General features: G+C 51.0%; 1 protein-coding gene across 1 annotated transcript in view; it reads right to left on the reverse strand.

The window, feature by feature from the left end:
- NAV2 (neuron navigator 2) overlaps nucleotides 1–16,650 on the reverse strand; it is a 357,889-nt gene that overhangs the window by 96,068 nt on the left and 245,171 nt on the right. The window contains exon 11 of the mRNA XM_081100068.1: nucleotides 15,169–15,291. Coding sequence (XP_080956194.1) covers nucleotides 15,169–15,291 — 123 coding nt within the window. The remainder of the gene's footprint in view (nucleotides 1–15,168; nucleotides 15,292–16,650) is intronic.

The following is a 16,650-nucleotide window of genomic DNA, read 5'->3' on the forward strand; positions in this document are numbered from 1 at the left end:
GTGTGCGGGCAGGTGGGGATGAGCCCCTCGCCTCTCCCACCAGGAGGGCCCAGCTGCCTCCTCCTTGGAGAGGCACAGGCAGAAACAGGTGTGATTCTTTTCCCGGTTGGACTCACGTGGAGCTACTGCAGAGATGGAGGGGGATGGCTCAGGTAGAACAGGAGAGGCCGTGTCCCACACCTGGCCCCGTGTGTCACTAGGGAGGAATGCAGTCATTTAAGAATATGGAGAGGGCTTGAGTGGGGGCCAGAGGAGCTGGGTTCTAGTCCTGCTTGCTGTGTGACTCCGGACAAACGATCCAGCTGCTTTCTGGCAGCCGCATCATCCAACATGAGGGGGAGGTGCGAGTTTCCCCTCACAGGTGGGCATCATGTGATATGAAACATCAATACGGGTCTCGTTTGAATCTAGTCCCATCAATGACCAGCTGTTCCCCCAGCTGTGATACTAACCTCACCGGGTGATGGATGGTGTGGACGGATGCACAGCACACGAGAGCACGGGGCACAGGGAGGCCAGGGCTTGTCCTTGTCCACTCTGGGTGACCTCAGAACCCTCTCTCCCGGTGGCAGTCAACATCTGGGCCTGCTCTCTTGGTGCCTACTGGAGGGCTGGTTGCTTAGGGCAGAAGGCATTTCCCAGCTCACTTCCTCCCAGCTGCCCTCCAGTTTACAGCCCATCTATGGGGACACCCGGGCCCCTGGGTGTTTGTGTAGTGTTTAATCATTAGGAGGTGGCCTGTTCTAATACCATGAGCCCAGGGCATCGACAAATAAGTCAGCTATTTGCCTCAGTCTATCAGAGTCTGTTTTCAGAAGGCTTTTCTCCAAGGACATAGGGGTGACCCCTGACGTGGCTGGGAGCCGGGAGCCGGTGACTTCCTAAGGGTGAGGTGTTAAGTATCAGAGTGAAACATCTGCCAGCCTGGAAAACACACCCTGGGCCTTCAGAGAGCACCCCCATCTGGCCCCCGCTTTCCTCCTTCCCTCCCTGCCAAACCCGGGCTACGCATTCTCCTCACCACTGAAATCCCACTTGTTTTCCAAGATCCATGGACAGTGCCCTCCTTCAGGAATCCTTCCCAGACTACCCTGTGCCAGACTCTCTGACCTCTGGACCCAGGGCACTGATATCCCGGCCCGCACTGCCCTTTCCCTCAGCTACTCGTGACCTGGTGAGGACACCAGTGTCTATGAAGAAGGCTCTACTCTAGGTCCCTAGGTCCCCAGAGCACGACCACAGTACCCACAAGTCCCCCGTGGGTGCTATGCCGAACCACAGGTCACCTCAGGCAGGCCTGCCTCTTATCTTTATTGAAGAGCTACCGTGCTAAGGGTGGAACCAGTGCTGAGAGTGAGAAAAACCAGTGTTCACAGTGAGAAATCCAAGGCCTTGCCTGGGGAAACATAACTGAAACTGAAGTTTAGCTCAACAAGTCTTAACTGCTCATTGATAAATAAGATAACCCACGCCTTCAACTTAACATAGAGAAAAGAGTCACGGTTTTGTTAGGAGTTAAAATAAAGGCTCGCACAGGGTCCTTCCGGAGCTCCAAGGAAGGAAACTTACTGAGATGCCTTGCAAGGTGGCATTGGAGCTGAATGCTGGGCGGTGTGTGTTGGCCTCGCAAAACAAGGCCAGGGGCGGGCATCCCACGGGTAAAGCAAGCAGACCCGGAACACGGCAGCACGTGCGGGAGAGTGAGACGAGTTAGGTGCTGTGGCTAATGAAGAGGAAGGTGGGGCTGGTGTGGCAGCAGGGGCCAAGCCTGGGCGGGCGACGCCAGAGGTTTGCACTTTATCCTGCCTCTGACTGGGGTCACGGGATTTTAAGCAGGAAAGCGATGCCCAGGGTCGGAGCGATATTTGGGGAGGGTCACTGTGGCTGTGCTGGAGATGACATGTGGGGGGAGCAACAGGAGAGTGGCAGCGAGAGCAGGGGACCAGTGCCAGGATCATGGGCCGTGAAGCAGATGGATGGAGAGAGAAAGGAACAGCTCTGGGCTCCAGGGGAGCTCCAATCTGTAAGGGGGGACTGACCTCCTGGGCACCAGAGTGGCTGGGTCATTAGCATGACAAGTGCTGCCTGTGGACGCAGGGCTCCCCTGCAGACTTCCTGCAGGGACATTCAAGGCCAGGGCCCACATTAGCTCTACCAGCTTCGGCTTTGCTCTCTAGCCCTTTATTCCAGATCATTAAGAGCACAGCCCTTTGTTTAAAGTGCGAGGCAAGGCCATTTAATTGTCCTAGCTAGACACCCTGCTTTACTCCCCTCTGTGCACCCCTCCGCACCCCGGCACAACCCCTGCAAGGTCAGTACCCCAGGCCCTCCCACGGCAGCTTCTTCATCCCAGAGCATGAAACATAATCAGTGCACGCTCTGCGGCCCCCTCCAATTATGCCTCTGATCTTGACTTCCAAAAGCAGAGCTGAAATTATAGCCTGGCTCAGAGAGACCTACGAATCCACAGGGTCATAAACCCTTTCAAGTCCCTTTTCAGGACCTCTGCGGGGGATTTTAACAGGTTTGCACCTCTGAGGCTGTTACAGGAGGTTTGCTGGCCAATTCCAAAGAGTGGGACCTCCTGCCAAGACGCGGACTGTGTTGACTATCCCAGCTTTTGCCAGTTACTCACTGGGGTCTCAGGACTTGAATGATATTGTCTACTTCTTCTCCCACCAGAGTTCCCCAGGAACTGGAGAAGCAGAGGTACAAGAGCTAATGAGACCCCCCCCCTCCCCCCCGCAAAGCAGAATCACAAAGAGAAGGGTACCTTGAGGCATGGAAACGATGCAGGAAGTGGCCACAGCGCCTGACCTGGGCTGAAAGGACCCAGCCTTACATCCAGGCTCCCCAGGCCTCCCTTCCCATCTGCAACCAGCATTCTAACCACTCACAAATAAAACTTGCTGCCACTAACAGGGTATTCAGGGGGCCCAGGCACTGAGCTAACAGGGTCCGTACACTGTCCTCATTCACTGTCACAGCAGCTCTATGAAGTGGGCTCATTTTTACGTTACAGATGAAGACATGGGGAGAGTATGGGGGTCAGAGATTTGAAATAATTTCCCCCCAAAAGGTAGTGGGCTGGGTCAAACCATTCAGTCTCCCACAGGAAAAGCTCCTGGATACCGCCAATCCCATATCTGAAGGCAGGCTGGGGTCACAGTTAACTTACTTTGAGGACTTTATGAGGACTGAGTGCGATGGTTCGCCATAAACCACGGCACCAGGGTTGGTCTGTGTCAGCCATAGGAGTTGTTGATTGCCACAGACGCCCCATTCTGATTGGTCAGTGTGCTGTTCTGATCGCTAAGTGCCCTGTTCTGGTTGGTTGGGGCCTGCATTGCAGAGCGGGACAGTCATTCCTCATTCATGGTGTATGTAGTGCGTACCCCTCAAAGCCAGGCACAGTCTAGAAAGGAGATTCACCTGTTTTACTGATACTGATAGTCCAGTGGGGAGACATAACAAAAAATAAATAAAATAAAAAATAAACACAAATGCAAACAAGGATGTGAAATAAACAGACTAAATGCTCTAAAAGACACCACGGGGAGAACTTCGTTAGTCAGAGTGGTCAGGGAAGGCGGCTCTGAGCGGTGGCAGATGTTTGAATTGAGACCCGAAGGAGGAGGGGTGGGAAGAACATCCCTGGCAGGCGGAATAGCGAAGGAGTTTCCTGTGGGAGACTGAATGGTTTGACCCAGCCCACTACCCTTTTTGGGGAAAACGGTTCTGAAGGGAGACAGGGTCTGGCAGGTTCAAGAGACTGAAGGGAAGCATGAGTCGGGGTGGATAGGGATTAGGACATGCCCTGCCTTGGAGGCCATGGCAAGGAGCCTGCATTTCAGTCTATAAACAGTGGGAATCCACTGGGGTGAAGGGTTAGGCAGGGGGCAGGGGATCAGATACCCGGGGAGAGATGGGGAGAAGATCACAGGGGCTGCTGGGCGGAGAATGTACACATGATGCCACGGAGGGGACCGTGGGCCCAGTCAGGAGGCCACAGTGGGATCTCAACAAGAGACAGCGCGGCCTGGGCCCCATGATGGCAGGTGAGAGAGCAAAAAGGGAAGAGGCTGGAGAGAGCATTCGAAGGAACTATGCCCGAGACTTCCTAATGGACTGGAAAAGGAGAAAAAACCTAAATATCCAGTATGTCTCATTAAACATTCTTAGGATAATAATAATAATAATAATAATAATAATAATAAATTATTATGCTATCAGCCATAGCTGGTTTGGCTCAGTGGATAGAGCGTGGGCCTTCGGACCGACCGACGGGTACTGGGTTTGATTCTGGTCAAGGGCACATACCTCAGTTGCAGGCTCAATCCCCAGCCTTGGTCAGGGCGCATGTGGGAGACAACCAATGTGTCTCTCTTACATTGATGTTTCTCTCTGCCTCTCCCCCTCCCTTCCACTCTCTAAAAATCAATGGAAAAATACCCTTGAGTAAGGATTAACAACAACAACAAAAACGCAACCAGAGAACAAAGCAGAAGTTAAAGGGAAACCCTGGAGGGATGAGAGGCCCCCAGCCCCCAGGACCCAGTCTGGGGTAGGGCCGGAGGGAGCAGGGCAGGGAGGTTTCCCAGAAAAGGCAGGGCAGGGGCCTGTCCTGGAGCTGAGTGGGCGTCACTCAGATAAGGAGAGCCAGGAGGTTATTCCTGCTTGTTCCTAGAGAGAGCTAGATCCGTGGACTATTCACCACGGACTTACCTGCCCTTTAGGAGACAGGCAGCACGTGTCCTGGAGAGAATGCTGGCTCTGGAGTCAGACAGACCTGGTTGAAACTGGAGCTCTGCCACTCACTGCCTGTGCCCCCAGCAAGCAATGTGGACTCCCTGGCCCAGGGCTCCTGCCTGGCTGAGTCCTTTGGGAGGTTAAAGCCAATATGCAGAGTATCCAGGAGAATCCTGGGACACAGCAGGTGCTCACGAAGTCAGAACTGTTGTTGCTGACGATGAGTGAGTCTCAGACTGGGACCCCAGATGGCAAACTGCCCAAAGTCCGGGAGGACTGCCGGCAGCCTCCCAAGCGACCGCATCTCTGGTGCACCCAGGGCCCTCAGGAGTTGCTCCCACACGATAAGAAAACATGGACCCCTGCAGCAGAAGGCAGGGCAAACCTGGAGATCCACCCTCATCTCCCCACAGAGTGCTCCGCCAGCAAAGCCAGCTCTGGCTGACCAGACAGCACCCAATGTGCTCCCACACTCCCCTTCTTGAGTCCACCCGCGCCCCCGTAAAAGGTGCCGTGACCGACTCCCACCCCAACCCAGATGCCCTGTGGTTCTGCAGCCCATCTCTCCAGGCCTTCCCCACATCCACGTCCCAACACCCCAAAGCAGCAGCCAGGGAGGATGCTTTTTAAGCCTCATTTTGCCACTGGGGAAACCGGAGGGCTGTGCGTCCCTCTCCCCCAAACTCAGGGCAAGCTAACGGAGAGGCAGCGATAGAAGTCCTGGAGCCATGCAACCCGTTTAATCTCTCCCACACAGTCTTGCACCATCCCTCAGAACATCCGTCTCCCTTCAGATCTCCCTTCAGGCAATTTCACAGGACTGAGCACCGTGGGGTAATGAGGAAGATAAATCAAAGCGCACAGCACAGCAGACGAGGAGAAACAAGGAGAAACAACGGGGCAGCAGCCCAGCAGACAAAGCCGTCTCCTAAAGCCGCCTCCTCTGGGATGGTACAGAGACGGAGAAATGCCAGGGGCCGCCAGGGAGGCCACTCCTCACTCCCCCGGGGGAAGGGGGCTGGAGGGGGAGCCTGCAGGTCACCAGGTGTGATCAGTGTGACAAAGGCAACTCCTAGCCTTTCCTGAAGGCTGTGGCACTGAAGTAGTTAAATGTTCTTAAGAGAAAAACATGACACTCCTTGCTTCAAGCTTCCCTACTCTTCTCCTAAGTCAGGGTTCCCTCAACAACGCAGGGCCTGGCTGGAGCCGGAGCCTGGGGAGTCAGACCTGAGAAGAGGGGTCTTACGGGTCAGTGGTCCTGATGCCATCGCCTGTGTAAGCGAGGTTCCCATCTAGAAGGATGGCACCCATCGAGCCCTGAAGACAAGGAAGGCAAGCGCAATGGTGGAGGGCAAAGGCTGTGTCCAGAGAGAGGCAAATTCAAATCCTAACTTCACACGGAAGCTTTGGGGAAGGGATGTCACCTTTCAGAGTCTGTTCCTTTATACGTATCACTCATGGTTTCCTTGTATAAACCCAAGTGCTGTTTTGTGGTGCAGAAGTCTGGTGTTGCCAACTGCATGAAAAATCGCAGGACAGGGAAGTCCCTCCAAGCCCCCCACCGCTGCCCGGTCCCCAGGCTGACCGCCCTGTCCCGGGACAGGCTGTACTGATTTAAGAAGCGATGTATATCCAAGTCCAATTAAATCCTGAGTCAAAACACCCACCCGAATAAATGCAATTCACTGCTCATCAGTCACTTGGAATTTTATCTTGATGCAAATGAGACCACAATTGCACGTGCTTCCACTCCTAGTATAGTTATGGTGACACTCCACGTTAGAGCAAGAGCCTCTGCAGTGAATGAAGGAAGACCTCCTGCCAGGCATCGGAGGGTCCCGGCCCCGCACTCTCATTCGCGGCTCTGTCCGCCTGGGACTCCCCCTTTTGGAAGATTTCATCTGGTCCTTCAGCTCTGGGCATTCTCAGCCCCTGCCCCAGCACCCTCCTTTCTCGCCCTCCTCTGGGGGCAGTGAGGCTGAGAGCAGGCTTAGCTCCGAGGTGCAACGAGGATGGACACCCATGTCTCAGAGAGGTCTGCCACGCGCAGTAGTGGGGGCCCTTGGTCTGGGTCTGCACACACCAGAGGTCTTGGGTGAGAACACCACTCCTGACAGAACCAGCACAGGGTGCCACCTGTCACTGCACATACCAGAGGCAAAAGTTCCTGGGGTCCCTGCGCTGCATGGATGAGCTACATTTGTGAGCCACTCCGTTTACTCTGCCCTCCAGTGTCAGACAAGACCACTGACTCACCAGAACTCAGGGACCTTAGGATCAGCTGGTCTGACCCCACAGATGAAGAAATGAGGGGAGGGGGGACATCGAAACCAAGATGTTCGATGGGGCAGAGCCAGATCTAGGACAAGGTCTCTTGGGTCCCAGAGCACTGCCTCCCTTATTACATGGGCTGCATCCATAATAATCACCAAAGAGATCACGTGTGCTCTTATGCAAGCTACTGGGCTTCATGCTTTCCAAACACTGCGATGACCTTGCTCCCCGAAGCCTGGAGGACAGCGAGTGGTCCCTGGGCCACTAGCTATCTCCTGGGCCTTGATGTCCTCATTGGCAAAGTGAGAAGGCTGCCCCTCATGATTCTGAAGGCCTCTCCCCCCGCCTTGCATCCTCAGCTTCCCACCGGACTGCCTTGGGAGAGGCCGCCTTGGGAAAACACTCTCCCAGGCGCGGTGACCTTGAACAGAAACTTCGGCTGGCATAGCTGTGCAGCAGGACAATCTTCTAAAGGTTACACTGTAACCAGGACACCTCTCCACAGGCCCGTGTGAGGGCCGCCTTACACACCGGGCTCATTTCAATCAGCTCTTACATTTCAGCAACAGAAATCCGGGCTAGGCTGCTCTTCAGAAGTGACAAAGGATATTAAAGGAAACAAAAGAAAATCCCAAAGGGATGATGAGATAAGCAGGCCTATTTGGACACTTGGGTAATGTTTCCAAAGGATCTTTCAAATCATCACCGACAGGAAAGGAAACCGCCTGCGTTTTATTATGACAACAGGTTCCCAATGTAGGGCTGCAGTTAGCCCCCAGGGGTACTCCCCGTCCTTCCGGCTCTCAGGGCACCGGTGAAAGTCTCCAGAGAGCTGGCACCTCGAGTTGTGAGGGCTTATTTAGGGCTTCTCTCCCCTCTATTTGACTTCAAGTTTCTTGAGAGCAGGGAGCAGGGACTACTTCCTATTCATCTTTGGATCCCCAGAGCCTACGCATAGTAGGTGCTCAGTAAATATCGGCATTTTCTATTTCTGTCACATATCAACTCTCAGTCCAAATGTTGAAATAAAACTGACCCATAGGACTGTTTAAAAATTCCTTAACCTATTCAGTCACTATCTGCTCACTCTCCCCCCAGAGGAGCTACTAGAGCCCATCAGTCAGATTGGGTGGCACAGCTCCTGGCATCCGAGAGGTATATAGGAAATATGTAATAAATTACATGATACAGAGTTGGCTAAATAATGGGGGCTTGGCATTAAGTATGTCATAAAATGATAGTCACTAATGCAATTCATATATTTTCTGCTGTCATACCATACGGGCATATGGTAGAATTGTATATACTTCTCTTCAGTTTTGAATTTAAGTGTAGCCATGGGACTTCCTTTGGCCAATGACAAACAGATGGAAGTTACAGGGGCCATTCCAGCAGGAGCTTTAGGAGACAGTGTGTGGCTGACCATTCACCCTTTCTCTTTGCCATGGGGATTGTCAATGCTTTAAACAGAAGCCCCTCTGACACCTGGGTCCTAGAGTGAAAATGATGAACATACAACACTGCCTTCTACTAGTCTGCAGTGGACATTCATGGTGGGTTTTTTTTTTTTTTTTGGAATGTTTGTTACACAGCACAACGTATTCTACCCTGACTGAAGCAAAGACTTGCCCAGGTACCTGGATTGAAACACATGATGTTCTTTTCTGTTGCAGGGCACAGGTGCAGTCAGAGTCTGACTTGGGCGTGGGAGCCTATGGTTTGGGTTGCTGGGGGAGAAGCACCCCATTTTGGCTTTCTTCTTTGACCTCTCATTCTTGCTTTCATACTGCTAGACATCTTCTCACCCATACTTTGAACAGCCACCAAGCCTACAGATTACTTTGAAACAATTATTGAAAAGGCTACATTTTTTGGAAAATGTACTTTGGAGAGTTGGGGGAGTGGCTGTGCTCCCTGCCCCCCAACTGACCACCCCCCTCTCTCCTCTGCGTATCCCAGCAGGGGCTCTGCCAAAAAAAAAAAAAAATAACTGGGTTAGGGACCTGCTGCCTCAGCTGTGGCTCTAGAGCAGCGGTTCTCAACCTGTGGGTCGCGATCCCTTCGGGGAGGGGGGGGGGGTCAAACGACCCTTTCACAGGGGTCGCCTAAATGCACCTTGCATATCAGATATTTACATTACTATTCATAACAGTAGCAAAATTACAGTTATGAAGTAGCAACGAAAATAATTTTATGGTTTGGGGTCACCACAACATGAGGAACTGTATTAAAGGGTCGCGGCATTAGGAAGGTTGAGAACCACTGCTCCAGAGTGTAACCTGGAACAAAGTTATCAAGTTGGGCAACATTAGGAAGTGGACGCTCCTGATCCTCGTGGGGCCACTACACTGCTTTCTTTCTTTCTTTTCTTTTTTTAAGTGAAAACACTGAATGGACAAGAAAGGAGACTCCACCGACTGTTCTTTCTCTTTTCTTTACAAGCCCCTAGGAGAATTCCTTTGTGGCTGAAGGTGCAGCTGGTTTGCTTCCTGTCAGCACCGGCCCTCTGTTCAGCACAGGTGGCCCCTGCCCACCCAGTCCACAGGAAGCAGCTCTTACTTTAAAAGGAAGCCAGCAATTCCAGCAGAAAAGAGGCCCCTGGGAAAGGCCAATGCAGTAATTATTACCCTGTTACCTCGGAAATAGAGATTTGCCTCTAAGGTTCCTTTTATGAGCTTTAAATGAAAGGGACGTTCACTCCCGCCTGCTTTGCTCCACACAAGCAGGAGGGGAAAGAGAAAAGGTGGGGAAAGAAAACAGAATGGAGATCACTGGTGCTGGGTACCATGCTAGAGGCATTTCTCTGTCCCCAGAAAATGAGTATAACCCTTGAGTGCAGGACTAAGAAAATGCAAATGCAAGGAGAATGAGAGAGGAAGGACCCAAGCAAGGAAAGATGAAGACAAAATAGTGTGGGAGAGATCAGGACGGGGTGGGGGAAATAAGGCAAAGTTCATTTTCACTTAGGTCAGTAGGAAGCTCAATGCTCAAATATCCAACCATGTAGCACCTATGGCTAGTTTATCTGTATTCTCAGTTTCCTCCCTTTTCTACATGTCATATTCTAACTCACACTTCCCCGGGTTCTTGTGCTTTCCTTTAATACACAATTATTCTTTCATTACATGTGGTTACTCTAAGCTGTTATGGAAAGGAGAGGGCTTGTTAATTAATTGACTGTAAAGAAAAGAGAGGCCAGGGGATCGAACCCAGGGAGCCCTGGATGACTTGCAGGTCCGAGGAATCATCAGAATGTTTTATTTTTATTCAGTACTTTACAGAATAGGCTCACCACCTTCACCTCGTGCACATCTCACTGTGGTCCCGTGTCCCCCTGGCCAGGTAGCAGAGTGTATCCACGGGTTTTGGAGACCAAGCCATGGACATTCAGGGGGGGTGGGGGGTGGGTCATTATTCTGCCCACCACAGGTTTGGCAGGGAGGCGAGGGGAGAGGTCATTCCCCCTGGGGTTCCATCCCGCCTGTACATTCCAGCAGGGGCTCTGCCTAAGAAATGACCGGACTGGGGACGTACTACCTGGTAGGGGAGTGAGCTCCACCTGCAGCCCGGGAACTCTGGCCTGGATTCATCTCCTCTCTGCGGGTCGGGCCTGAATCTGTGGCTGCACTGCTTGGTGCCAGGAGGCCGCCTTGTTCCACACAAATCACAGTCCTGGCTAGGAAGGAGGGCTCAGCTTGGCAGGCTGGCCAAATACCAGGCTGCATAGTTACATCCTCACACCGTGGGACTCCTGATTCGAGCTGAAAGTGGGACAGCTCTGGGTGCCATTGCCAGGGCTCCACATGCCAACAGAAAGGCAGTGCGGTGACTCCTACTGTGAGCACAGTCTCTACACCTAGAACGTTCAGGGTTTGGGGGCAAGGAAACCCAGTAACAAGAGGGAAAAACAGTTTCTCCGTCCCGCATGGCATCATGGGTGTCTTGGCATCATGGAGGGCAATTTATATTTTTTAAATTTTTGGTTATTTTTTGTTAATCCTCACAGGAGGATTTTTTTTTTTTTTTTTTTTTTTTTTTTAAGAGAGAGAGAATGGAAGGGAGGGGGAGAGGCAGAGAAAGAGCAACATCCATTTGTTGCCTCCCGCATGTACCCGGACCAGGACCTGGGATGGAGCCTGTAACTGAGGTACTTGCCCTTGGATCGGAATTGAACCTGGGACCTTCAGTTGTGGGTCGACGCTCTAGCCACTGAGTCAAACCAGCTAGGGCACAATTTACATTTTGTTCAGGTCTCAGGTTGAAGCTTCACCATGCAGCACTAGTTATTTTGTTATTTTTATCATTACCCAAAGTCAATAGAAGCCACTGGCTTTCAGTAAGAGTTCTCACGGTTCAGGAGGAAGGTACCAAGCAATTCCAAAGTGCCCCTGCTCCAGCGCATGCGACAGCCTAGTTTCTGGCTTTCTAGTGCTTTCAATGACAGTTCCATGACCCAGGGGTGCCATTTAGGGGGAGCGTCTAGCTGCCTGTGCCCACTGCAGGCGGAAGCAGGAGGGGATGACAGAAAGGGCGTGAGCACAGCCATGACTTGCAAGAACAAAGGAAGAGACCGGAAGTGGAAACTTCCCCAAGGCTGTGCTTGAAGCTGTGAAAGTACCAACTCGCTGGAGTTCAAGAACTTCTGAGGGTGCTGAGGGGACAGACAGCGGTGCATGTAGGAGCTGGCAGGAGTCCAACAACGCTTTTGCTTGTCTGGGATCCCAGCCCTTCGGTGTTCCTGGGGTGTATTTCTTCTTCTTGCCAGGCTGCCTGGCCAGAGACCTCCACACCCAAGTTCTCTTTGCTTGTTATCTAGGGCCCCTGACGTGTAATAAGCCACCTCTATGGGTCCCCTTTGATCCTCCCTTCTCAGCTGCTGGCTCTTGTTGGCTGGAAGTAGCCACTGATGACTGTCGGGTGAAAAGTGGAGCCCCGGGTGGCAGCCCTGAGGGAGTGACAGGAGATCAAGGGCAGACGGGCCTTCCGCCATTCGAGTTTACTTTCGTCCTTTGCTGTTTCTCAGAAGCTGCTGGTGACATCGAGACTCAGAGACTCACAGCTGACCTGGTCTCTATCTCCCAGGCACCGAAGGTACACACTGCTATCAGTTACTTTTAATAACCCTGAAGGTACCCCGGCCACATCCTACTGCAAACAGCTGAGGTCAGGGGGGTAGGTCAGCGCCCTTCAGGCTGTTCTGCAGAGCAGCGCGGCTCAGGTTAATGGTTTTCCTGTTCCACGGGAGGTGACCTGCCCTTCGGATGCTTGTCTTCCCTTGGCTCAAGTCTAACTGGGCCTCATCGCCAGTACTTTTCCTACTTCCTCTGTAGAAGCAATCTGTTGCTTGTGTGTGAATCCTTAAGGACTGGGCTCTTTTTATAAATAACTTCCTGGAAATCTCTCAGCTCTGGGACCTTCTTGTTTCAGGTTAAAAGGAAAGGATTCTGGAAAGGTGCTGGGTTCTCTGCATTTTCCCACTCATCTAATTTATTTAAATAACATATTTCCAATTGCGGGGACAAGAATAGGCTTGCCTAATCTGCAGCCAGCCATTTCCATACGACCTTTTAAAAGAATAATATATCTGCACACCATCTGTGATAGTCTACCTTGATATTTCACATGAAATAGCCCACACTATCCTTACCCTAAGCAATATTTGTAAAATCATGGTTTGATGTGATAGGTATAAGTTTGTTTTTTTAATCCTCACCTGAGGATATGTTTTTATTGATTTTATTCTACTACTAGAGGCCGGAAGGATGTCCGGTCTAATTAGCATATTATGCTTTTATTATTGTAGTTTTTTTTGTTGTTGTTGATTTGAGAGGGAGGGAGGGAAGGAGGGAAGGAGGGAGAAAGGTAAAAAGGGAGAGAGAGCACGAGAGTGAGAGGGAGGGAGGGAGAGAGTGAGAGGGAGGGAGGGAGAGAGAGAGAGAGAGAGAGAGAGAGAGAGAGAGAGAGCGGAACATCGATTGGTTGCCTCCCAACAGGTATCAAGCCTGAAACCTTTGAACCACCCGACCAGGGCATAGTGATAAGTGTAATTATTAAAAATACTTCCCTGTCTGCCATCTACAATTATTTCCTATCCTACCAATGTGAGCCTCCCATGTTGGGGGACACTCATCTAGAATACAGTTTGGGGAAGAGATTTACATGAAGAACTTTGCAGAAACAAATCTAACACCATTTCAACTGAGCCAAAGGTGAAATAATAATTTATCATTATTCTGTTCACAATAATTTTGGAGAGTAAGGAAACTTAACTTATTCTAGAATAATGCAAAATATTTCAGTGCCTAAAGGTCAATACTTATATGAGACAGAAAATTTATAAGCATTATTAAATTCCATTTTTTAAAAGCCACCTGAGTTCTTTCTTTAAAAGTTGGTCAGTTAGCCACTTAGTCTCACATCTGGGGAGAACCAGAAGACATTGCTGTCCGCATGGTCCCAGCACATAGAGGTTGGACTAGAAAAACATAACAGGCGCTATCATCTTTCCAGCCCCCACCCAAACCCTCCACTCCAAAAGCAGAACCAAGCTCAGCTGTGATCTGTGATAATTCCATTAGCCCTGCAATGAAGCATTAAATTAAACTGCCTAGTGCAGATTCTTCTTTTGCTACAAGGGGAGACGTACCTTGTAAGGCCTGCACTTCATGCTAATGGATTTACTAACCAATTGCGTGTTTACAGCAGAGCACAAACAAGCAAAATAATTTGGCGAGATTGTGAAATCTCCAGTGGGAGTGTCACAACAGCTGATTTCCCCGCCGATAATATTTACTCTAAAGATTTTATTTCTAGAGAGCTTTACCTTTAGAAAGAACCCTCCCATGGTTCATCTTTCTGTGGAATCTCCAAACCACTCCTTAAAAAAAAAGTAATTACAGGAACACAACTGACTCGAGCTGGCACTGGCGTGGAAAGCCTTTTGTCATCTCTGGTACAAATCACCACCCTGGACCCTTGGGGATGGGGTGGAGGGGGGGCCGTTAGACTCTGAGAAGCACAGACTCCAGTCAGCGGCAGAGCGCGGGCCAAGTCCCCATTCCCCACACTAATGCAGCGCTCTCTCCATCAGCCGAAGCTTCCCAGCCTTCCCGAGAGAATGTGAGGACTTTCCTTCAGCAGATCCCCTTTCTGGGGGTGCCTTCGGTGTCTGCCTCTTTAGTTCGCTGCCCTAGTCCTCTGAAGCCAGAGAACCACAAAGTCCCCTTGCAAACAGTATGCTCTGCTAAGAGAATGACAAGAAGCTGGGCTTGTGCTGCAAATACTTGGCTTTCCAACACCTGGGGGTTAGCACCCCTCACATCTAAATTCCACGGTATGTCTCACCAGCCCAGGTGTGGAAAGAGGTTGAGTACGCCAGAAAAATCCTGGCACAGACAGGTCACTGAAGGTGCTGACATCTAGAGGTACAGCACAGCGGCCCTCGAAGGGGTCTTGGGAATCACAACGGCCCAAACCTCTTCTTTAATAATTGCTCACGGTCACAGAATAGGTTTGCGTCAGAGTAAGGACTAGAAACTTGGATGCCAAATATCCCTCTTTCTCTTTTCTAGTGTTTTCTGAAGCTCTTTTCGTCTCTGACGGTAGCAGCAATGAAGACCGGTGACGCCCTATAACCTCAACTGCTCAGGCTCTAACCTCAGGGCAGGTGTGTAAATCTGAACACTTAAGCCTTACCTCCCATTACCAGACAACAGGAGACTGACGGTGAGGCCAGCTCAGCCGAGGCCGAAGCTCCCGTCTGCACACACACCTGTGCATCCCGAGGGACCCTGTTCCAAGCTGCAATGCCTAGAAAGCTGCCAAACAGAGGAAGGAAAGCAGATCCCGGGGGCCTGCTGAGCTGACAAAGAGGCATAGCAACAGTCAAAACAACAACGAAGGACTCCAGCCTGAACTCCCTGCGCTCTCGCTCTCAGAAGCACCATCTGATGCAGAGCAGAGCTGGAGCACCCGTCAGCCCTCTCCTTCCTGCTGTGCCCGCTGCTCACCCCAGGCACGGCTTCGGGCCTCCAACCTCCACGTGGGTGAAGCAGTACCCATTCGCTCTTGATGTCACCACCCTCATTTCTCGGGCCGCTGTGGAAGGACCCCTGCACCTGGCCAACCCCAAGTGGAGCCGCTTACCTGTCAGCGTCTCCGAGGCCCAGGGAGGTGTTTCTTTGCAGGGTCTCCCGCACTACAGCCATCCCATCCGGGAGCCGGTTCAGGCGGCGGGTGTAGAGGCCAAGTCCGCCATCGGTCATGTACCTTTAAAAGAAGAGGAGGATGCAAACGTATGGTCAAAAGCAAGTCTCGTACAGTCTCATCGCTCATATCCAGGGAAGGCACTGAGGCTTCATTGAGGCTCCGTCACTGATTGCAGCCCAGGGCTCACGCGGCCGCCGAGTCAGCCCAAAGGATCACCAGCTCGCTCGCAAAAATAGAACTCAGCTTAATTAACCCAGACTCACAGGAATCCATGAAGCAGAAGGGAACTAGTGAATAAAATTAACTGCCAGATGTGTTCATGACATTCTTTTTAATGTCAGCTATTATACAAGCAGGTTTTATTTTTTTACCCAAGTACTGTGAATGAAACTGACAAGTCATAAGTACATCATAGGAAACAGTACAGAACAGGGCCCTGGAGAATGCAGGCAAGCTTTTGAGAGAGGCGGAAAGAAAGGATAGAGGATAAGAGAGGCACCTCTGCCATCACAGGCAAATCGCTTCTCTGGGATTTTCCTTTAAAGGATGGGGGATATCACAGCCTTCCCGCCTCACAAGGCAAAGGTGGGGATTAGTGAGATGAGGCCTATGAAAGTGCTCTGTAATGTGCAGTGGAACCTACAAAGGAAAGACATCATCAGGGTTCTCATCATCTGGAAGTATCTACGATGGTGCATTCACCTTTGACGCTGATGTCTTCAGGTGATTGTCACAAAGCTCTCTGAATAACACGAATGCTAATGGACTGCTCTCCAGATCTCTCGGTGATGCCACAACACTATCTTCTGATGAAATCGGTGTTGTCCAGGGAAGGAGGGTGACCCCTGGGACTTTCTGTATAGATGGATGACTGTCCATAGACTAGACCAGTTCCTGAGTCATCAGTAGGAGGTGGTTCAGGTCCGAAGCAGCTTTACACCTCTACCTTGGCTCCCTCACAGAATCTAACACACACACACACACACACACACACATTTTGTTGTTGTTAATCCTCACCTGAGGATATCTTTCCATTGATTTTTAGGGAGAGAGGGAGAGCGAGGGAAAGACAGAGTAACATCAATGTGAGAGAAACACATCTATTGGTTGCCTCCTGCACATGCCAGACCAGGGCCCGGGCTGGGGAGGAGCCTGCAACCAAGGTACATGCCCTTGACAGGAATTGAACCCGAAGGCCCACGCTCTATCCACTGAGCCAAACTGGTTAAGGCCACAACATCTAATATTTTAGCTTTAGAATATACAGGTTAGATCAGCCATGGGCAAACTACGGCCCGCGGGCCTGATCCGGCCCGTTTGAAATGAATAAAACTAAAAAAAAAAAAAAAAAAAAAAAAAGACCATACCCTTTTATGTAATGATGTTTACTTTGAATTTATATTAGTTCACACAAACACT

This window comes from Myotis nattereri (genome assembly GCF_964212035.1).
Source record: "Myotis nattereri genome assembly, chromosome: 9".
Classification (NCBI taxonomy): domain Eukaryota; kingdom Metazoa; phylum Chordata; class Mammalia; order Chiroptera; family Vespertilionidae; genus Myotis; species Myotis nattereri.